The sequence below is a fragment of the Petromyzon marinus genome, chromosome 42 (assembly GCF_048934315.1).
Source record: "Petromyzon marinus isolate PM22_M1 ecotype Great Lakes invasive population chromosome 42, UKy_Petmar_22M1.pri1.0, whole genome shotgun sequence".
NCBI classification, from domain to species: domain Eukaryota; kingdom Metazoa; phylum Chordata; class Hyperoartia; order Petromyzontiformes; family Petromyzontidae; genus Petromyzon; species Petromyzon marinus.
The window spans coordinates 7558959-7582770 of NC_133708.1; the positions used below are offsets into that span (position 1 = coordinate 7558959).

At 49.1% G+C, this 23812-nt stretch overlaps 1 protein-coding gene across 4 annotated transcripts in view; it reads right to left on the bottom strand.

Moving 5' to 3' along the window:
• LOC116951132 (metabotropic glutamate receptor 8-like) overlaps positions 1 to 23812 on the bottom strand; it is a 253016-nt gene that overhangs the window by 39161 nt on the left and 190043 nt on the right. For all 4 annotated transcript variants that reach the window (XM_076073489.1, XM_032969575.2, XM_032969576.2 and 1 more), the window contains one exon: positions 1158 to 1297. In XM_076073489.1, coding sequence (XP_075929604.1) covers positions 1158 to 1297 — 140 coding nt within the window. The remainder of the gene's footprint in view (positions 1 to 1157; positions 1298 to 23812) is intronic.

Below are 23812 nucleotides of genomic sequence, written 5' to 3' on the forward strand. Positions count from 1 at the left end.
TTGCACCGTCGATGTTGACACGTTTTTATCACGTGAGATGCGTTTGTTTAAACACGGCCGGAAATCAATTGTTATAACGAGCAGAACGCTCCTCGGTGGGAGGGGGGGGGAGCGTGGGCGCTAGAAATTGCTCGAGAAATGTCTAAAAAGTAGTGCAACGAGAGAGCTGTAGGCAAGAGACAGAAATGGAGCAAGATCAGTGGAAGAGAGATACTGATGAGAGAGATGTAGTGGAACGAGAGAGATGGAGACAAGAGACAGAGATGGGGCGAGATGAGTGGGAGAGAGAAAGTGATGAGAGAGAGGGAGATGTAGCGGAATGAGAGAGCTGTAAACAAGAGACAGAGATGGAGCTAGGCAAGGGCATAGAAACACAGGAAAGAGAAAGATGAGTGACATGATGCAGCTTAAATTTTGATTTAAAGCTTTCGTGACTGCAGTAATTCATATTCTTAGTTTTTTCGGTAAAGTCACGTTGAAGAGAAACAACAAAATAACAAAATATATATAAAACAATAAAAAATTCTCACGACGTTTCGACCATAACTCAAACGGTCATCATCAGGTGTGTTGGTTTATTTTGTTGTTTCTCTTCAACGTGACTTTACCGAAAAAACTAAGAATATGATGCAGCTTGTAACTTGTATTCAGATCTGAACTCGAGCTGGTATTTTCCGCACACCGATGTTTCATGCGTAGGGGAGGGCACTTGGGCTTCTTGTGTGACTAAATGTTATCATGTCAATTAATCAATTAATTAATTAATTAATTTTATATCTATAGATATATACCTAGCACCGCCACTGAACACAACGCTCGGGCCAATTCCAGCACGTCATATTGTCACGTTGTGTCTGACGAGCTAAGAGTTCGGGTGGGGTGGACAAAAAACAAACCACACAGCCAGATACTCGGCGTGTCTGCTGGCTCCATGGTCACTCGACCTGGGTCCGGAGCAATCCAGCAAATGGTTTGTGGCTCCCTAGGCACCTCTCCGGCAATTTCGTGATTATTTGTGCGCTGATTGCTGAGAGTATGGTGGGGGCGCGGGGAGAGGGAGGGGGCACGGGGGCGGGGGGGGGCAAGGGGGTGGTGGTTTGTGGAGGAGGGGTGGAGGAGGCATCTCGTCGTCGACGACGGGGCGGACGAGGACTTACGTCCAGCTTGAGCAGGTCAATCCACTGGCCGATGACCTTGTAGCCGGGGCTGCTGGTGTTGGTGAGCTGGTACTGGAAGATGTCGTAGCGTCCGGGGGCGTCGCCGTTCTCGTTGAACAGCACCGAGGTGCCGGCGCTACCTGCGCGCGCCCGCGACGACAAAGCAGGATCAGAATATTTGCATTTTGTACCGGAGGGGACCCGATGGTCTACAAAGCTTTTTTTTTTTTCCTCAACCATGTCCAGTATGGGGCAACGGGGGTCAGAAGGTTACAAAGCACGGGAGGGGGGGGGGGGGCACGGCGGCTGCTTCTACTACAGCAGCAGCAGCAGCCTCCACGGCGGGCAGGAGCCGTTCGCTGAGCGATGTTGCTCTTTTTTCAGAAGCCACCTGGCCACAAATGATAGCTCAACCAAGTGGCTTATCACGTGGAAATGGTATAGCAGCCAAATACTCAAAACGCGTTCATGTTGATTCTAATTGCGGAGGGGAAAACCGGAGGACCTGGAGAAAAATCTACGCGACCACGGGGAGAGAGAGAGAGAGACATGCAAACTACAAATATACAGCAGGCGTCAGGGTCGGAATCGAACCCACGCTATTGACCCAAAGCATTCCCAATGCTTAAAAATTATACTGAGAATCACTCCCATTAGATTACGCACACTGCAGCAAGCAACGTTGCCTCGCTACTGCAAAAACCTTGGTGACGCTTTCCTGCGCAAATAAGCATAACGACGATACGCGGCGCACCGAAGCTAGGGCTCAGGGTTCACGTAGGGCCAGGCTTCTATGGGGACACAGGCTCATGGGTGAGGCCCACATTGAGGAATGAGACAGCACGATTCGCAGTGGTCCATGACAAAGCAGCAAATGCACGTGAAGACACCGGACTTTTACTCGGAATGAGATAAGGGCCCCTTTGTGGCACGATGTCCGCGTGGCTTGGCAGATCCGGGGGGTAATAAACAACGGCTCCTGAGCTTGGCAAAAAAAGCAAATTAGTGCTTATGATGTGTGGCTTCTTTATGAGCCGACCTCAGCACAACCCCTTTAAGAATATTTTGAATTATATAGTTGTGTGTAGGACGCATATTTAATACAGTGTTCAAGCGATAACATTTTCCCGTTAGAGTTACACACACGAGTGCTTTTGATTCTGACGCAAACTGCACGGCACATGGAGGTGATTTTTTTTTTTTGCGTGGATGCATTTTTTTAAATTGAGAAAAGTTGACATTGTTATGAATATCGAGATATTGCTTTCAGTTCCCAGATGCAAAAGACACGGATCGTGTAAGATGCCGCACGGTGCAGAAAAATGGGCGAACATCTAACCTGGTCTGGTTTTGGTTTCTCCCAAGCCTCCAGCTCGATAGAATGCGCTATATAAAACTACTAACAATTTTTTTTTTATTTTACCAGGTAAGGTCCACTGTGCTACATAGGTCTTTTTTTCAGAAGCGCCCTGGCCTATCACAAATGATAGCTCAACAAAGTGGCTTATCACGTGGACATTTATAGCGGCCAAATACTCTGAACGCACTTTGATTCTAAATGTAAAGGGGAAAACCCGGAGGACCCGGAGAAAAATCCACGCGACCACGGGGAGACAGACACACAAACTTCATATATAAATCAGGCGTCAGGAATTGGGATCGAACCCACAAACCTGCTGTATACCAGGCGAGAGATAAAACACCTTGCCACCGTGGCGACTGGTGGTGAGATGATAGGGTGTCCGCCGAGGAGATGGAACGAGGAAGTGGGCTCTTTGTTGCAGGCGCTAGGGGGTATATTACATCTCAGAATCATGAGGAGCTTCAGGTGGCTTTCATCCAGCAATGGATTGACCTTGGCTGATGGTGATGATGAGACTGCTGCTGACACGAGGGGAATGGTGGGATAGTGATTGACACACTCGGCTACGTAATTTCAGTTCGATTTATAAACTCCGAGTGAGTTGGTAGGAGAGATATAGACAATGTTCAAGAGATGGAGACAAGTAAGCAATGGCGTGAGATTAATTGGCTTTTTAAAATGCATTGTTTTGTGATTATTACGATTGGAATCTGAGCTGTTATTTAATATAACTTTAGATTTGTTTTTATTCAAGAATCCAGAGGATCTCTTGAGCATTAACTTGGTCCAGCTTATACCTAGCTCCGCTGAACGCGGGCCATGACTCGATTAAACCCTGAACCGGTTTCAGTCCCGGTCCGACCAGCGCCAGACCTACAGACCCAATGGTGCACAGATTGTTACCCGTGTTCGCGATGGCTTTCCTTCTCAGCGGTTACAGAGAGCGGTCGTCCGCCCCTTGAGTTGCACGTATGGTACCACTGCTGCTTGACAGCGAACAGATGCGGGACGTTTATTGCCCGCATCTATATAGAACACGCGCGCCTGGTCGCGAGCGAGCAATTTGTGCGTCTCGTCCTCTCCCAGAGACAACGCACCGAGATGATCGAGGTTACGTGTTCTTTCTGATGTATTGGATTTATCGCGTGTTTCGAAGCAAAACGAAATAAAGTCGCTCCGAAAAAAATGTACGCGTCCGCTCGGCCGTAAAGGAAAACACGTTTGCAAAGAAGCGAAAGTTGTCACTCGGTTTATAAGGAACCAGAGGCCGCGTGAGTGGAAGACACGCGCGGGGAAGTTATCTTACTGAGGCCGGGAGGCGATTGTGTTCTATGAGAGTTGCAGGGAGTCTGGAAGCGGCTGCCCACTTCAACACGCGGTGGTGGAGACCGATTCACTCACTGGGGCACCCGTGGGAAAAAGACATTGATGACAACCTGGAGTCGATCTGCCGCTCACAGCCAAGCAGGCTGGACCGACCGAAAAGGCCCCCTCTCGCGTGCAACCTCTCTCATGTCCTCGTAATGAAAGACAGATAAAGGAGCACGAGGATCGTGAAGACAAATGAGAATCGTAGACAATCACATTTGACTGTGAGGAGGAGTAAGTGCGCTTGGGCAGCACACGCCATCACCCCAAGGGATGATGACGGTGATGATGGCAGATCTAATGGTGATGGAACAACAGCCTCCATCCAGCACAGCATTGCCGAATGGCTGTACATTGTTTTCAGAATGTTTTGCAAAAATGCGACATCGTAGTAATTTGACTCGCAATCAGATGTGATTAAGAATGAGATGCCGAACTGTGTGGGTGTGTGGGGAGCGGTAGAGGAGTAGCGGTTAGCGCGCTGCGCTACGAACCCGGTGACCCGTGTTCGATTCCCACTCACAACCAACACAAGTGATGATTATCTGAACCGGTCCTGGGCCTCCCCCAAGGTCGACTCAGACTCCAATCAGTACCTGGTGCGATGTATAAACATCGCCACTCGGGAGACAAAGGCGGATGGGCGTGGTGATGGCCACCCGCACCCTCGTGTGCCATCCTGACCTTTATGGGTGCTTGCAAACAGCACTTGCCCCAACATTCTGTTAAGGCTGTACAGGGATCTGTGTCTTTGTTTTATATTTATGCATATTTAATAAACGTGTACAAATGCAAGCTCGCAAGCCAGTCTATTAAGGGATCCTCAGTGTTTTAGTTTTCTTTTTGGAGGGAATTGACGATTCGAGAACATTTTCAGAATTTGATAAGACATGCGCGTTCTAACGCATGCACCACTATCACACTCGCACGGAGCTTAAACGTTACGCTATTTAAAAAGTCCATGTAAAATCCCACCCCTATTTGTCTGTACCATTTTTTTTACTTCATACAAGTAAAAAAAATAGGTATTGTTTAAAAGCACGTCGTCTAAGGGTGGGTGATACATAAAAACTCATCTGTGGTGACATCGCGGAATGTCAACGTGAAGTGCCGCCCCTAGAGGGTCACGGCGTCCGGTGTAGCGACATCGCGGATACTACAGCGGTGTGAGTGTAGTACCGGCCCTGGAGGGGCCCGGTGAACGCTGACTGATAGCGCTGGATGGCACCACGCTTGGAGTGCAGTGCAAGCCCCTACAGGACAGGGTGTGTGGGTGCCGGCCGTAGGAACGAGGTTACTAAAACCCATGGCACTCTGGTTGACCCGCGAGGACACGTGACCAGTTAAGTCTACAAAGGGGCCCCCAAGTGGGCGCTGGGGGTGGTCACGTGGTTGGGACCCAGATCCTTCCCGAGGGTTCTGGAAGGTGGGCGTGGCCAAGGGCGGAGCCGGCCACGCCGCAGAGAATACAAGCCGGGTCCCCAGAGGGACCGGGGTTGTTGTTTTTGTTGTTCATCCTGAAGAAACCCTTCGTCTACGTTCTACGTTCAAAGAGTCTCCAACACGTGGACCTGGACCCGACCTATTGGTCCCGGTCCGTAGAAGCAGTTACGTTGTAACTAGTGTAGTAACTAGTGTAGTAATTAGTGTAGTTAGCCTGGTGGTCACCACCTGGCTAACTACACTAGTCACGTTGTAACTAGTGTAGTTACTAGTGTAGTAACTAGTGTAGTTAGCCTGGTGGTCACCATCTGGCTAACTACACCAGTCACGTGGTAACTAGTGTAGTAACTAGTGTAGTTAGCCTGGTGGTCACCACCATAGGTTGTTATTCTTTTAAGGGGAAAATTACCCCGTGTGTTGGAGTTGAATAAATGTGTTGTCTCCAAGTCTACGTCTGTGACTGAGTTGAACTCACTACACATCTATGACCTTGAGTTGCTGAGTTATCAGTGAAAAAAAACCCCACTTATCTAGACTACAGAATTCAAAAACCTGTTAAACTAATGCGCTTATATGCACTACTAAATCAAATGTATTCTCTGCTTGCCGCGAGGTCCAACTGTCAGCCTCGCGACAGGCGTCCCTAGCAACAGCATCGCTAGCAACGGTGTCCCTAGCAACGCTGCACATAGCAACAGCATCGCTAGCAACGGTGTCCCTAGCAACGCTGTTCATAGCAACAGCATCAGAGAGCTTGCTGGGGACGTGCTGGACGGAATGTTATAATGATGCAAGATTGATAATTTATTAAAAATAATGAGTGATTGGAATGCGGGTCGATGTTAGAGAAATGTACTTCTAAAATTATATTTTGTTCTTGAAAGATCGTTGACGCAATGCTGTTCATGCGTACTGTGACATTCATTCGATTGCTTTGCCTTAAAATTCTGATGTGCACTGCAAATTCAAATGTTTGCTCCTGTTCGTCAGAACACAGTGTGTGGTGCAAATGAGTCAACGAACAGACGAGGTGGATAACGAAGGAGTTAACGTTGGTGAAGCATTGAGGAATGAGTAACTGAATGAATCACAAGTGAGATAATTAAGAAAGCATAAACGAGAGAATGCGTGAGTGAATGAGGGATGAATGAGAAATGAAGGAATTAAGAGGATTGAGTAAACTCATGAGTGGAATGAGTGATTCATTGATTGAATGAGGTAAGGATACGAGTGTAATGGTGTAGTGTATTTGTGCAGCGAAGTGGTGTCAGTACTTTAGTGGTGTGGTATAGTGTCAGTTGTATAGTGAAATGGTGCAGTAGTGTATAGCAGTGGTGTAGTGTGTACTTATTTGGCACCAAATTACTTTTTTTCCTGTCCCCTCGATTGAAACGCTCCCTAGAAGTAAAAAAAAATCATAATGTGGTAACCATCATCAAAAATGCAACTCGGGACCAACTCGGAACGTTGTGTGTGTTGGACTTCTTTCGCAAAGTACGCAGCCAACCGTGTTCATCGGAGGCGCCATCCCGAAAGAAGACTACCAAAGATGCCTTGACAAATGGCAAGCCCGCTGGAATCAATATCGTGTTCGATCAGGAAGAGACTACTTTGAAGGAGATACATTTGACGGGGTACGTCGCCCTTTTTGCTTTGTATAAATCAAAGCAGTCCCGGTACTTTTGGAACAGCCCTGGTATGCGCAACTTTACGCTCGCCAATGAGGCTCCAAAAACCTGCACCGATCCTTGCTAGAGGCAATGGTGAGCTGCGGTGAGCTTTTGGCAGCCATTGATATCAACGGCATTGTAGCTTTCGATGAACATTACGTAACGTGGCCTCGGACAGACGGACGTAACAGTTCCTGGGCGTCGCCATCAGAAGTGTCCTGACGACTCCCAAAACAATCGAAGCCAGAGGTTTGCGAATCGAAGTTGCACTGATATCGTGTGACAAAATGCACGGAACTTGTCAGGTTTGGTGTGAAATGGAAAAAAAATGTCCGCACAGTGACTACCCCCACATCGTCCCTTAACACTTAAATTATGAATCATGATAATAACAAAACAAGTTTTTCGCTGATGACTGGGAAACAGAGTAATCGTAATCATCCTAATTTTGCAACTGTGGTGATATTCTAATAGCAAAAAAAACACTCTCAGTGTAAAGCCGCATAAAAAAATGACGACCTAGTAACAGAGGCAACGATTTCCCCGTGTAGCCTTCACACACTGCTGGGGCAAGTCGTGTCAGCGAGCACCTATGAGGGCTTACAAGGGAGGTCGGTGGCCAGCACCACGCCCAGCCGCCTTTGTCTCCCCAGTGGCGATGTTTACACACCGCACCAGGTACTCATTTGAGGCTGAGTCGAGCTAGGGGAGGCCCGGGACCGGTTTTAGATAATGGTCACCGGTGTTGGTCATGAGCGGGAATCAAACCCGGGGGGCCGGGTTCGTAGTGCAGCGCGCTAATCACTGCGCCACCGCTCCCCACACCGCCACCAGCGCCGCTGAGAAATAAGGAACATCGTAGAAAACACAAAGGCACACGGCACGCAGGTGAATGCTAAAAAAGCTACACATTATGAGTTTGCTGCTGTCGCTGCTTTATGGTTTGAAAAAAAAATTACTCAGTCACTCCAGCCGAAGTAACAGTTACTGGAGGATATCAAATATTAACAATGCATGATGACGGACCTTTTGAGTGCAGCTACATCTCTCTGATGTAATATTAATGCGGTGAAAGCACGCGTGAGGTCAGCGAGAAATAAACATAACACTTAAAAATATCGTGACAAAATTAGCGGCTGTCGCTACACGTAGCACTTTCTCTCGGAATAATTTGTGTGCCATTTGAAGCCTATGCACATGCATTTGATAACCAAATGGGGGGGGGATATTTAGCGTCTAGATATAAAACTAACAATATTCCCCCATATCGCTCTTACAGATTGTTGCAGCAAGTTCTGTTAGCGAGCACCAATGAAGGCCGACACGGCACACAAGGGGGTGGGTGGCCAGCACCACGCCCGTCCGCCTTTGTACCCACAGCGGATAACTTTGCAGATCGGACCAGGTACTTATTCGAGGCTGAGTCGACCTACGGAGGGTCCAGGACCGGTTCAGATAATCGTCACTGGTGTTGGCCGTGAGCAGGAATCGAACACTGCGCCAACGCACCCCACTTTTAAATAAATATATTTATATCAATACACGGAAAACATGCTCACGAGTTAGCAATTAGTGAACTTATTTTGACTGGAAAGCCATCTACTTGCAGTGTTACATTGTGCAATTATACAAAACTCAATTTCGAAATAACGCGATTTTCCATTCACTTACATCATTCTAATTAGTGAAAATATTTCCGTGTCATCGGTCCGCGCTACATAAAATCACCCCCAATGGTTTAAAAGTAACAACTTATAATAAACAAAAAAATATAAATCTGAGCCAGACGGTCAAATAAATGAGCCGCCTTCCCTTCTCAAGAATTTGTTTTACAAAGTGTAAACTTTGCAGTAACAAAAAAAGAAATTTGTGCTAAGTGCAACCCTTGAATTAATTGCTCCGACCACTGCGAGACGGAGCTTCAGAGCTCCCCGAGGGGTGGCAATACCCGCCACAATTTGCCCCACCACTCGTCGCCTGCCGAGCGAGTAACCTGCGGTGTTGCCCATCCGTACGGCCGGGTGAACAGCTGCAGCAGTGGCAGGGGGCTAAAGAACGCGCCTCGTCCGTTTAATTGCCACGCCGGGACATCGAATCACGGTGGCGAGATGTTAACGAACTCACCTGGTATACAGCAGGTCGTGGGTTCGATCCCGACCCTGGCGCCTGTTGTACAGTGAGGGAAAAAAGTATTTGATCCCCTGCTGACTTTGTACGTTTGCCCACTGACAAAGAAATTATCAGTCTATAATTTTAATGGTAGGTTTACTTGAACATTGAGAGACAGAATAACAACAAAATCCAGAAATACGCATGTCAAAAATGTTATAAATTGATTGGCATTTTAATGAGGGAAATAGTATTTGACCCCTCTGCAAAACATGACTTAGGACTTGGTGGCAAAAACCTTGTTGGCAATCACAGAGGTCAGACGTTTCTTGTAGTTGGCCACCAGGTTTGCACACATCTCAGGAGGGATTTTGTCCCACTCCTCTTTGCAGATATTCTCCAAGTCATTAAGGTTTCGAGGCTGACGTTTGGCAACTCGAACCTTCAGCTCCCTCCACAAATTTTCTATGGGATTAAGGTCTGGAGACTGGCTAGGCCACTCCAGGACCTTAATGTGCTTCTTCTTGAGCCACTCCTTTGTTGCCTTGGCCGTGTATTTTGGGTCATTGTCATGCTGGAATACTCATCCACGACCCATTTTCAATGCCCTGGCTGAGGGAAGGAGGTTCTCACACAAGATTTGACGGTACATGGCCCCGTCCATCGTCCCTTTGATGCGGTGAAGTTGTCCTGTCCCCTTAGCAGAAAAACACCCCCAAAGCATGTTTCCACCTTCATGTTTGACGGTGGAAATGGTGTTCTTGGGGTCATAGGCAGCATTCCTCCTCCTCCAAACACGGCGAGTTGATACTCTTTGGTTCTATTCGGTAAAGTCACGTAACGTGACTTTACCGAATAGAACCAAAGAGTATGGATCTTGCAGTCACGAAAGCTTCAAATCTAGAACGGCGAGTTGAGTTGATGCCAAAGAGCTCCATTTTGGTCTCATCTGACCACAACGCTTTCACCCAGTTGTCCTCTGAATCATTCAGATGTTCATTGGCAAACTTCAGACAGGCATGTATATGTGCTTTCTTGAGCAGGGGGACCTTGTGGGCGCCGCAGGATTTCAGTCCTTCACGGCGTAGTGTGTTACCCATTGTTTTCTTGGTGACTATGACCCCAGCTGCCTTGAGATCATTGACAAGATCCTCCCGTGTAGTCCTGGGCTGATTCCTCACCGTTCTCATGATCATTGCAACTCCACAAGGTGAGATCTTGCATAGAGCCCCAGGCCGAGGGAGATTGACAGTTCTTTTGTGTTTCTTCCATTTGCGAATAATCGCACCAACTGTTGTCACCTTCTCACTAAGCTGCTTGGCAATGGCCTTGTAGCCCATTCCAGCCTTGTTGAGGTCTACAATCTTGTCCCTGACATCCTTGGAGAGCTCTTTGGTCTTGGCCATGGTAGAGAGTTTGGAATCTTATTGATTGATTGCTTCTGTGGACAGGTGTCTTTTATACAGGTAATAAGCTGAGATTAGGAGCACTCCCTTTAAGAGTGTGCTCCTAATCTCAGCTCGTTACCTGTATAAAAGACACCTGGGAGCCAGAAATCTTTCTGATTGAGAGGGGGTCAAATACTTATTTCCCTCATTAAAATGCAAATCAATTTATAACATTTTTGACATGCGTTTTTCTAGATTTTGTTGTTGTTATTCTGTCTCTCACGTTTCAAATAAAGCTGCCATTAAAATTATAGACTGATCATTTCTTTGTCAGTGGGCAAACGTACAAAATCAGCAGGGAATCAAATACTTTTTTCCCTCACTGTATATTTGGAGTTTGCGGTGTGTCTCTCCATCGTGGTCGTGTGGATTTTTCTCCGGGGACTCCGGTTTGTCCCTCCACATTTAGAATCGACATGCATTAAGAGTATTTGGCTGATATACATTCCCACATGGTGATAAGCCACTGTTTTAAGCTATCATTTGTGGCCAGTTCGCTTCTGAAAAGGCACTCTATAGCTCATTGAGCCTTACCTGGTTAAATAAATACATGCTAATAGTTAGTAATAGTATAAATAAGCCATCAGCCAATCCAAAGAAGGGCATTTTCAGACCAACGTACTCATGGGAAATTGTTGTGGCTGCGAAAAAAGGCCGCCTCATTTTCTGACAAAATCAATTAGCAATTACTTCCACAGCCTCCAATTTTTTTGTTTATTTTTACTAGCCCCCCCCCCCCTATCCTCCTCCTCCCCCCGCCACCCCCGACCCTACCGTAGTGATTTTACAAACACAGCCGTAGGTGATTGTAACAATAGCAGGGAACAGAAAACGTTGGGCTCCTTAAGCTCTCAGGCAAAGGCGTTTCCTCTCGCACGCTCGCGTGCGCTCCATGCTCGTGCCCGAGTACAAAGTTCCAATCGATTACTTTACAGATGGGAGAACTTCACCGAGTCTCAAGTGTTTCTTTGTTTCTTTCAGGAGGGTTCCTGCCACTTTGTTTGAACGTTTGGCCAAATTTCGCTCACGAGCCTTTGGCCCCGAGCGTGAGGAAAACAGGAACAGAGTCCGAATCTTCTTTCATCCGAGAGGAATCCGACGAGCTATGAAGCTCTTTTTCACGGATGTCCAGTAGGAGCGGATCAGAAAGCCACAACATCAAACAACCCGAGAACCCCGGGAGAAAACCCACAGCGCCACGCGTCCGAGAAAAGGGTCACGCGAAGCACAGCGTTCTTCCATAATTTTCAGAGGGGGGGGGGTGGGTGGGCGGCGGGGAGCACTTTCGCCGATGAGACATCGTCAGTGTGTGAGGGGCCTTCACAAATTTGACACCATTGACGGGTTTGACGGCAGCACAATGATGGTGATGATGGGGGGGGGGGGGTGTTGTCACTCTTTGTGTGTTGTCGGGGGCTGCACGCCAGGGGCCGCACTAAAGGCCACCAGAGGCCGTCAGTGGCCACCGGGGGCCTTGCAATGAAGAACGCTGCACTAAGCATTGCCATCGCCTGGCCGAACCTCACTGCGGCCCCACGCCTACGACACTCGGCAAGCCCCGGTGATCACCCATTCAAGTACTAACCAGGCTCAATCGCCCACACATCCAGGATTTGAACTCGCGACCTTGTGATTGCGAGCAGCTCGCCCTAACCGCTGAGTCACGGAGACAGCACGAGGCATTGTAATGCCGCACCATGCGTTGTGTGTGTTTGTGTCTTTGTCACGGCGAGTCAACGGTCAGCGCCCTGCGCTACGAACCCGGCAGGCCGGGTTGGATTCCCACTCAGGGCCAACAACACCAGCGATGATTAGCTGAACCGGTTCTGGGTCTCCCCTAGGTAGACTGGTGTGGTGTGTAAACATCGCCATACCGGTTAGACAAAGGCGGCCGGGCGTGGTGCTGGCCACCCACCCCCTCGTGTGCCGTGCCGCCCTATCATAGCTGCTGCTCGCTAGCAGCACTTGCCCTCACAGTCTGTTAAGGCTACACGGGGGGTCTTTGTATTTGTTTACACGCCTGCCCGTGAACCAAAGATGAAGAAAGCTTATTTCGCTTTGCCGTTGATCTCTTTTTTTTTTTCCAGATCACCGACTCAGCAGATATCACGAAATAAACGCTGACAAGAGTGAGAATTATGCATCGGGAGTGGCAATTGCTTTCGCTTCCTAATCAAGATGCCGTTGAGCATTCTTGCATAGGCTCTCGCGGAGTCTTTTTCGCAAAAAAAAGAAAAGAGACGGATCAACAATCTTAACGTCCGGCCCGGATGGGAGAACACATCAATACGATGCTTCCACTATACCGCACCACGTCCAGTTACATTCAGCACCATCGCATTGGCAGGCCCCGTGACCCCGGGATACTTGAATACAGAAGCACATCTTCACTCGCAGAAAACAACGTAAGCGAAACGGAATGAGATTGCATGATAAAAATGACAAGCATCTCACCAACTTCGGTGCTATTGCCGGCCCAGTGGCGGCAGTGCGAGAGAGAGGAGCCGTGTGGACATCGCAGTCGGATTCCGGACGTCACTCCATGTCACTGTTTGCAGTATACATAGAGGGAGCGGTGGCGCAGTGGTCAGCGCGCTGCTCTACGAACCCAGTGACCTGAGTTGGATACCCAGTGACCCGATTTCGATACCCGGTGACCCGAGTTCGATTTCCGCTCACGGCCAACACAAGTGACGAATATCTGCACCGGTCCTGGGCCTCCCCTCGGTCGAATCGGCCTCAAATGAGTACCCGGTGCGATGTGTAAGACGTCACCGCCAGGGAGACAAAGGCGGCCAGGCGTGGCGCTGGTCACCCATCCAGTCGTGTGCCGTGCCGGACATGCTAGGTGCTCGCCAACGGCACTTGCCCCAAAAGTATGTTAAGACTATACGGGGGATCTTTGTCTTTGTACTACGTAACATCCCAGAAAACATGGAACGTCCGGCCAACTTCGGGCCAAAGGTTCCAACCAACACACCAATGTCAGTGGCCAGCGTGGCATGTTGACCAACACGCGCCTCGTTTGTCATTCACGCTGGCTCCTAATAGAGACATATATAATGGGCCGATGTTTTCGTGTGATTGCCCTTCTTCAGAGCAGAGCGAGAGAGAGAGAGAGAGAGCATGAGACTGACATGTCTTGAAAGGACGCGAGACTGCCATTCACGCGGACGTCGTCACTCAACACGTGCATGTATAAAAACAAATAACTTCATATATCTTAAACAACTGCAACTGATTGCCCATCGATATCCCTGATTTGTCTTTACGGAATAGAGCCAACTTGCGTTCTTAAATGAATGACCGCGGCTTGTGGAGAAGAGGCCCAAAAGCGCAGCATGCCCAGTAACGAACGGCGCCATCGACGTGGCAATAGATCAAGAGCATAACGCGTTTCTTGGAATTGAGCAAGGTTGCTATGAGACGTCGAGAAGGGAGACGATGGGAGGGAATTTCAAAGTGACGTGACCTACGGTGCAGTGAGTTGAGTTGAGGAGTGGGGTAGCGGTGGTGCAGCGGTTAGCACGCTGCGCCGGTTCAGTTTCCGTTCACGGCCACCAATACCGGTCACGAGTATCTGAACCGGTCCTGGGCCTCCCCTAGGTCGAGTCAGCCTGAAATAACTACCCTGGTGCTGGCCATCTAGCCCCTCTTGTGCCGTGCCGGCCTTCATAGGTGCTACTCGGTAAATAGCACTTGTCCAAACGGTCTGTTGAGGCTACATGGGAGATCTATGTCTTTGAGGTAGTGAGTGAGAGAATGCGTGAGCTAGTCAGCGAGTGAGTGAGCGAGTGAGTGGGTGAGTGAGTGGGTGAGTCAGTGAGCAGATAAGTGAGCGGGTGAGCGGGTGGGTGTGTGGATGTGACCTGCAGCCTTATAATGGTCGAACAGTGGGTGAGTCTCCAACATGGGAGGAGGAATAATTAAATGCGTGAAGTTCACGCAAGAGAAGAGCGTTAAGGTGCCGACTGACTTTTCGCGTTCAGTTTGTTGTCCTTCCGATTTGCACGGCTGGCTACGTACGGTGGTGCGAAAGAAGTTCAACACACACACGCACGCGTTCGAGATCAAGTTCGTTTTGTGTAACCAGTGGAGGACGCCACAGACAGCAAGGGTGGAGGAGTCTCAGTCGCAAGAGTGACCTGGGTGGGAGGGGGGAGGTCACCAAAATGACAAAAGAGAAAAAAAAAGAACTAATTACAATAAAGCGCCGTGCAGCAACGGTGCAAAATATAAATCGGCGTGCAATGAAATCGAAAATATTACGCAAACATAAATCGGTGTGATGGTAACGACGGGAGTCTCTGCAACGTAAGTCGGCCCTTCGCCAACAGGCCAATAAAAAGTGACGGATGACGAAGACGTTTTAGTTTCAGAGGATTCGTTACGGTGCTCGCTCGGCACCCTGTAGCCGTGTCGCAGGAAAGCGTAACACAAGAGCGGACACAGCCGGTTGTGTTCACGCATCGAGGGGGCGGCTATCTGATGAGAAGTGGCGTGAGCGGGAGCGCCCGACAGTGAAGTCCACCGAGGCGTTATCGTGGGGTGACTTCAAAACAGACACGCTGGAAACATTCATGATATTTATTCAGCGCGCCGGCAAATAACGATAATAAATAGAACTCTATGCTCCAAACTCCAGAGAGGAAGGCTTCCAAAGCAGACATTGTCGCTAAAAAGTTCGGCAACCGTCGCTTTCTCAATGGTTCCGACAAAACAAGAAGAAAAAAACCCCACCCATTAATTCCAATACATTTTGTTTTTATCAATTAAGTGCAAGAAAACACAAGCACGCGAGGATAAGTGCAACATTTAAAGGTTACGCTGTGTGTTCCCGCAGACGTGGTCCATTTGACGCGAGGTCTTGGGGGAAGTTGACAAATAAACGGCAAAGCGTGACCACTCTGGCCCCTTCACCAGCTTCGCGAGCGAACCGACAGAGCCTGACGCGAACGTAATAATCGTTGGTGGCGTCGTCGTTGAGAATATTCGCGAGAATATTAATAAAAGGAGACAATACGCATCCTTAGCACATCTGCCCCCGCCCCCCCCCCCCCACCAGATTAAAATAAATACAAATTTCGAAAAAATTATACGTTAAATTAATATTTGCGGATGTGTAGGCTGCGTAGAATCGTCGATATGTAAATACATATGAAAGATATTTTATATATCGATATTTCAAAAAATATCTACGCATCCCATTAGCCACAGGCCGCTTCTGGGAGTATATAAATTCAGCAGCATCTGTTGAATACGGGCAGGCTCAGGAACCTAAGGCGCACCTCGAAATTCGCATCGCTGAGTTCCACAAAACACGCATGGGCAATGCTCCTTTCAGCTTCGATACACACTGCAAATGCAATTCACTGCATCGTCTCTGCAATCGAGCAAAATTCCCGATGTATTGTTCTCACGAGCAAACGAGGCGGTGCTCATCTTCTGAGCAGGTGGTGGAAATTACACGTTCTTATGGCAGGGGCGAGTCCACCCACAACCACTGTTGACGTCCCCGTAAAGTGACATCCCCTTTTTATCGACCCTGAGTGAATGATGGGCTGCTTTTGTTCTATCGCGGGTCTTCTCCCATCGACTTAATTTGAGTTGCGCTGTTGGCATCATGTGACGAGAAGATGTCGTCTCTCGCAAAAAGACAGCACGTCACGCGGCGCTATAGACTACTCCCGAGATCCCTTACAGCACCCTCCAATGCATGCGCATCCCAGGGGGAGCACCGTTACATTACACCCTGCCACGGATAAATGTTTGCCACATAGCAGACAAACACGCATTTTTTAATAGCCGGGATGCGGCCAAAATAAGTGGACATGCCACTGAATGCGATGTTGTTTTGCTCAGCCATTGGCGACCTGGCTGAGACCCTTAGCTCGGTTTGAATCACGAGCGGCCTAAACCTGGAGTCAGAACCAGGATCTCAGTGCTCCGAGCACTGAGCCACCTGGCTAATTCCATTTCCAAGCCATATTTTAACGGACTACTTGGAGTCACTCCTTTGAGTTGTACGTCATCATAGAGTATGTGTTTAAAATAATTGTCGTACCTATTTAAATTGTTGGAAAATTTAATTTTATCTGAATGGAAGGCAAAGGCGCAGCTCTGCAAATGCTTGCTCACGCCGCTACTAGCCAGAGGACCTCCACTAAAGGCCTCCACAAGAGACAGTCGCTAGAGACCGTCGCTAGAGGCCTCCGCTAGAGACCGTCGCTAGAGGCCTCCGCTAGAGACCGTCGCTAGAGGCCTCCGCTAGAGACCGTCGCTAGAGGCCTCCGCTAGAGGCCTCCGCTCGAGGCCCCCGCTAGAGGCCTCCGATAGAGACCGTCGCTAGAGGCCTCCACTCGAGGCCCCTGCTAGAGGCCTACGCTAGAGGCCTCCGATAGAGACCGTCGGTAGAGGCCTCTGCTAGAGGCCTCCGCTAGAGGCCTCCGATAGAGACCACCGCTAGAGGCCTCCACTCGAGGCCCCTGCTAGAGGCCTCTGCTAGAGGCCCCCGCTAGAGGCCTTCGCTAGAGACCTTCGCTAGAGGCCTCCGATAGAGACCGTCGCTAGAGGCATCCATGAGAGGTCTCCACTAGAGGCCGCTCTACAGAGCCCCCCTGGAAGGTATATTTGGTCTCACCTTTCATGCTGGCCAGACATCTTGGGAGATGGTGGGGGTACCCGCATTTTGCCCGACCACGAATAACTTACCAAAACGACTAAAAGTGGTGTAATAATGAGAATAATTAAAAAATTTATGTCACACCGTTCATGCCAATTGCGTCCCACAACTTTGTACGTTAACAATGCATCCTGTATACAGCGACTGCCAAGCAAGTGAAAACCTTCAGAAAATAAAAATGAACAAACAAATGAAGAAATGGCACCAACATCCAAAAAGCACAAACAAAGCAAAAGTTATCACAACGGAGAAGTTAGTCCGTTAAGTCTCCGCATGCCAGACTTTATACTGTTTGGTGGGCAGATGATGTTGGGGGTGGAGGGAGGAGGAGGAGGGATGGGTTTCTCAAACTCGCCCGTCATTTCCAACCGCCACACGTCGGGATATCGAGTCTCCGGATCGCAAGTTCCACGTCGCTGGCCATCGCAAAGCGGCCGCGTCAAAGGACTCTAACTCTGTTGATTTAAACAACACGACCAGACCAATCGAGTTACCCTTAGCGAGATCGTTTTGAGCCTCCGTTATATATGTACTTTTAAAAAAACCTGGCCTACGTTCCAAGGGCTTACGTGTTCCGGTAATCCTGTCACAGTCAGGGGAAAGTGAGCGGCGTCGTGTCGATACCCCGCCGCTTGGGAGCAGTTTGGACACTCGGATTAATGCCTGGCACCTCCCTGTCATGGACTTAGATCCATGGTCATTTAAATGTTTTCTCATTAACATCACCGATTGGGGCGAATTGATCGGTTAATCAGCATTGATTGCCAGGTTGCGGGGCCGGGCCGTGCCACTGTGTTAATGGAGAAGTCGACTGCCTAACGGATGACCTTTGACTTGTTTATTTCGCGAGCAATAAGGCGTGGCAGTGTCCCGCTTGCTCTTTTTTTCTTCCCCTTTCCAAAACCCCCCGGATGAAACGTGTTCCCAGCTCTCCCATTGCGTGCAAACCGCATCCAAGGACCGTGGCTCGCGCATCGCTGCCTGCTGTTGGTGGCACGTCGGTGGAACGTTGTTAACGGCGATAGCCAGCGGAAATGTAGAAGATGGATATGCACTCGTGTAGCGGACACGTTGTGGGTTATGTGCGTATGTTAAACTTCCTTTGCACCGTACGTAGTCAACCGTGCTAATCGTAGGTGCGGGGGAAAGACAAAAAACTAAACACAAAAAGAAGTTCTAAAGAAACGAGTTTTCAATCGAGATGATGTAAAAATGCACAGCTCCGGTGGCTTCCTAATATCAGAAGACAGAGCGTTCCAGACGGCCGCAGAAGAGGGGTAGAAAGCGTTCTGAGGAAATGTTGGTGTGGCACACGGTTGTACACCGGCCCATTGTGATCGCTGCCGATGTGAATAATAACAATGATCATCAACCTTCTTGGTTATTTCGGTAAAGTCACGTAGAATGGAAATAAAATAATAAAACATAATAAAAAATAAGATTCTCACGATGTTTCAGCCACAACACAAGTAGCCTTCTTCTTGTGGCCGAAACGTCGTGAGAATCTTATTTTATTATGTTTTATTTTTATTATTTTATTTCCATTCTACGTGACTTTACCGAAAGAACCAAGAAGATGAATCCCTGAAGTCACGAAAGCTTTAAATCGAAAAATGATCATCAAGTTCAGAAGAAAAGGCTTTACCTTTTCTGGCATATTAGCAGGAAGTGTTAAAGTGTTGATATGTAAAATAGACAACTATTACAAGGCACCATGTCTGCATTAACCGCACATGCTCGTCTTAAGACATGTGTGCTCTGTCCTTGAAACTGATTGGCCTCCACCAGATACAGCCTTTTTACATGGCTTTGTCTCATCAATGCTCTCGACCAAAAGTCGGATACGAAGGCAAACAGTACAAGGACGATGCGATGTCTATAAAAGGCAACGATGGCGTTTTATGCATCCCATAATAATAATAATAATGATGCGATACATATTCAAGATACCCCTAGCTAAGGAACGGCGACGTTTCGTGTGGTGGCTGGGCAACAGAGACTTACTGGAGTCAAGAGACGCTAAGCCGGCAACCGCTGGGATCGAACCTGGGTTTTCTTCGGTCGCAAAAAATCAAACCGCGATCAAAGTGCGGTCCTCAAGTGCGGCGAGCCGATGGTTCTCAACGCGATGTTGCACCGCGCTTTGGTAAAGAGAATCCACCAAAAGTGTGTTTCGAGCTGGTCCGCCGCGATGCTGCTGCCGTCGCGAGTTAAAACTCCGGCGAGGGGGGATTGGATAGACTCGTCCCTGCCGCCGTAGGCACGTGGAGTGGCCAGCGGCGGCCGGGGCTGTTGACGGGGAGACGAGCGCCACCGACTCTCTCAATGGTCGTTTGGAGCAGGAAGCCGCCTTGAGTTTATTTAAAGCAGCTGGGTGGGAGTCACGGAGCGTTGAGGCCCGTGCAGCTTTGGCAAGGCCCCCCCCACCCTCCCCGGGTTACTTGAAGTCAATCAGAAACACTTACAGAATAATATAAAACAAAACACATTCAATGATTCAAGGATCCCTCTTTACCCCATTATGTTCGTTATCTTTCCCATCGCCATTCCCTGCCCGCATCAGCTTCCTCGTTCTCGCTCGCGGTCCCCACTTGGGTGGGGGGGGGCAGAGAGCCCCCAAAGCCCCCCCCCCGGGCCCCCTCGTTAAGCCCCTGGCACTCCGACTTCGGGGTTTTGGCTCGCGGAGTTTCTGTCCACCCCCCCTTCCTAACCCGCCCCACCCCATGCACTGTGACCGGTTCTTTGTCCTGTGCGAGTGTAGAGTCGCAATACAAACATATAAGGAATCTGAACTGCGTGACTAACAATTCTTTACGAATGTATATATATATATATTTTTTTATATAAAATGTTCTCGACATGATAATAATGATGATCGGAATGTCAGCTCGTAACGTGTGCCACACGGCACGCGCTCGTTCTCGACGGCAGAGGCCCACTTGGGGGCGCAGCAGCGTGGAAGAGGAGGAAGCTACGGACCACTCGTGGAAGAAAGCAGCAGCAGCAGGAGGTGAAGTGAACCCCCCCCCCCCACTACCCCCCCCCCCCCCCAATAGTCAAAAGATCACGGTCGCCTCCAGCGCAAGCTCGCGCGAGCAGACAGAGACAGAGAGAGACAAAGTGATGGCGCGGCGAGGTCAGGTGACAGGGGCAGCTTGCGCTGATGGAGCGCCAGCATTCGTGTGTTTGCTCTCTGCAGACGGGGGGGGAGGGGGGGGGGCATCGGCTGCTCTGGAATATTTACGCGAAACCGAGAGCGGTCGGGTCGCCGGTGTGCTCCATCGCCGCAGCGGGGCCGAGAGGGGCACTTTGAAGGGATCTCGGAAGCAGCTCCGCAGTGTCTACTTCCCGCGAGCCGTTTTCCCGAACGCGGGGGTTGCGGCCAGTGAGTTACTACTTCAGCACACCGGGTGTGTTGGAGAGTAACAGGAAGGGGTTTTTATTTCACAATTATGGCAGATCGCCTGATGTAGCTGGTTGTTGTTGTTGCTGCTGCTGCTATCACCAGCGAAACGTCACAGTACTCAAATTGTAAATGTTGCGGGTTTACTCCCTAACACACCGGTGGGTGCTCAAGTTGTAACCAATTGGCACCTTTTGTTTACGTGACAATCTAACGAACAAAAGCACCTCCATTATGCGTAAACATTCGTCGCGAAAGCCTACTACGTGTAAAATTTATTTGCAGAATGACGAATGTGCATACAAGGCAACGGTGATGTTTAATGCAGCTCGCAATGATAAATAACGCAGTCTAATGCACCAGATGCATTCCACATGGGAGAGCGCGTTGACTCTTGAACTTCTCGAGTTTAGTTCCCCCGTACAAACAAAACGTTACAACTCGCCCCCCCCCCCATCCACCCACCGTCTTTGTTTGAATAATGTAAATGTGATTCTTGAGTCGTTTTCATCTTCCGTCCTTATTAATGTTTGAATATTCTTAATTCATCCGGGCAACACAGCAGCATCCACTGTTGTTATCATCGTGAACCAAGCAGGCTGGAAAATTCCACGGGAATAAGGCACGAATGAACATCTCACTTGCAACTCGGATGTCTCAACGGATGGCAAGGAATGGCATCGGAATTGGTCACAGGTGCCGATTGTGGCGCTTGTGACCTAAATCACCCATCAATGACCTCCCACGCCTAATCTCAATCGAACCTCTGAAGCTAAGCAAGCGCGAGACTGGCGAGCAGCTGTAAGTATGTACGTTGCGTGTGGTCACTTTAAGATGTTTCTTGTTCATGTTTTTGTTTTGTTGCGGTTGCACCAGAGTCAAGAGCCGCATGGCTCACAGGGTTATACCTAATAAATGAAACTGAAAACTGAAATGTACGTTGAACATCTTTTTCACAACGCACGTAGCCAACCGTGGCTAATCGGAGGTGCGGGGGAAGGACAACAAACGAAACACAAAAAGCAGTTCTAAAGAAATGAGTTTTCAATATTGAATTAGAAAGTGCATAGCTCCAGTGGCTTCCTTATATAGGAAGCTAGAGCGTTCCAAAAACGCATCTAAAAGCGGGCGAACGTGTTTGTTCGATTTCTAGGCAATAGCCACTGCTGCTGCGAGGATGAGCAGAGTTCGCGTGATGTTGATGCTCCTTGAGACCACTTGGATCGTGGTGGTTGCAGGCATTGCAGGTGTGGCCCTGTGACATGTGGCCAAGAGAAGGCAGCACAGCAGGGGATTATTGAATCTAATTGTGGAGGTTTTGAGCGTCGTGTCTTTCGAGTATTCTCTAGATTTGTATTTTTTACAGGAACGCTAGTTTCCTCCTAGATGCCGAACACTCGCACACGGGATCAGGCGATCATCTGAATGCAGCACCCTCGTGAAAATTGCTTTTTTTTTTACAACGGAGCGATGTTGAGCACTCTGAACAGCTGAAACAATGGAACAGGTTTCTTAACCTCCCCCATCACCCTCCACCTCGATCTACACGGTCGCTTAAGTCTGCACACCACGGTGAGTCCATCGGCAAGGCGGCGTGTGCGGTGGGGTAAAGTGTGGGTACTCCCCGCCTATTCCGAGCCGTCTGGGCAGCGTGAGAGAGTCGGTGAAAATATCACGCAGAGGTAGATTCTCTGCAGCCCCCCTTTAGTGGAGGCTCCTCCTCAGAAGAAGAATCGGAATCTTTTTTTTTAATGAGGACTGCAAGAGTAGGAATCCGATGAGCTATGAAGCTAAATTTTGATTTAAAGCTTTCGTGACTGCAGTAATTCATATTCTTAGCTCTTTCGGTAAAGTCACGTTGCAGGGAAACAATAAAATAATAATATATATTAGTATTCTATTTATATTTTATAATAATAATATTAGTATTTTATTGTTTCCCTTCAACGTGACTTTACCGAAAGAGCTAAGAATATGAAATAACAATATATATTAGTATTTTATTGTTTCCCTTCAACGTGACTTTACCGACAGAGCTAAGAATATGAGCTATGAAGCTCTTTGCTCGCAGGTGTTCAGTCTGAGTGGATCAGCAGCGGCACGAGAAAGCAGTCACGGGGCTGCACCGTCAACACCCCGTGCCGCGTCATAATTAGAATATCGTGGCGTTCTCATTATAATTGGTGGTGATAATTATCCGACGGGATGAGCGGCGCGAGTTTGAACGAGGGGCAAGCGGGGTTAGTTCGCTACTCGCTCGCGCGACCACCACCAACCACCCCCACCACCCACACGGGATGGTGGGGGGGGGGGGGCGATGTTTTCTTGAGGCCGAAGCGACGACGGCGAGAGGGAGACAGAGAGAGCCGCTCCCCTCCCTCCGCCGGCCGTCGCGTTGCCCACGGACCCGAGATTCACCGCCAGCCTCATTGACGTGCGACGGCACGGACGCACCCCGTGGATTGATTCGCTCACTGCGTGCATGAGCGCGTGCTGCCGTGCGTGCTTCCGTGCTGCCGTGCGTGCTTCCGTGCTTCCGTGCGTGCTTCCGTGCGTGCTTCTGTGCTTCCGTGCGTGCTTCCGTGCTGCCGTGCGTTCTTCCGTGCTTCCGTGAGTGCTTCCGTGCTGCCGTGCGTGCGCGCCGAACAATCCTCCCGGTCTCCCCCACCACGCAGCCAATGAGGAGCGAGAGTAGTCGACAGGGGTCGAGGTGGTCCGCTTGCGATTTTAATTGAGACTAATACATATATATATATAATTTATATATATGTATCTTCATATATATTTAAAAAAACGCGATGGAAAGCCGGGGTGGTCAATTTTTATTCTAGATGTCTGCGGCTCCCCGGAACAAAAAAAAACAGTCCTGGAGCAATGTATCTGTAGAATATTGGCAACACAACCCAAGAATTGCCTTTGCTACGGATCCCTCTGCAACCCCACCCCCCCACCCCCCACACACACACTGTGAATCGGAAAAAAATAAAAATAAACAGCGAGGAGATCGTGCAGTTCTGTAGCTCCGACCCCACTTGCTGAACGCAATTGCGAGCGCCCGGCTCAAACGCACACGCCACGATGACTGACGTTCGTTTGGCCACCGCGAGCAGCGCGAGTTTGGAAAAAGAAAGTAGCAAAAAAAATGTGGCTCCCCCCCCCCCCCCCCCCC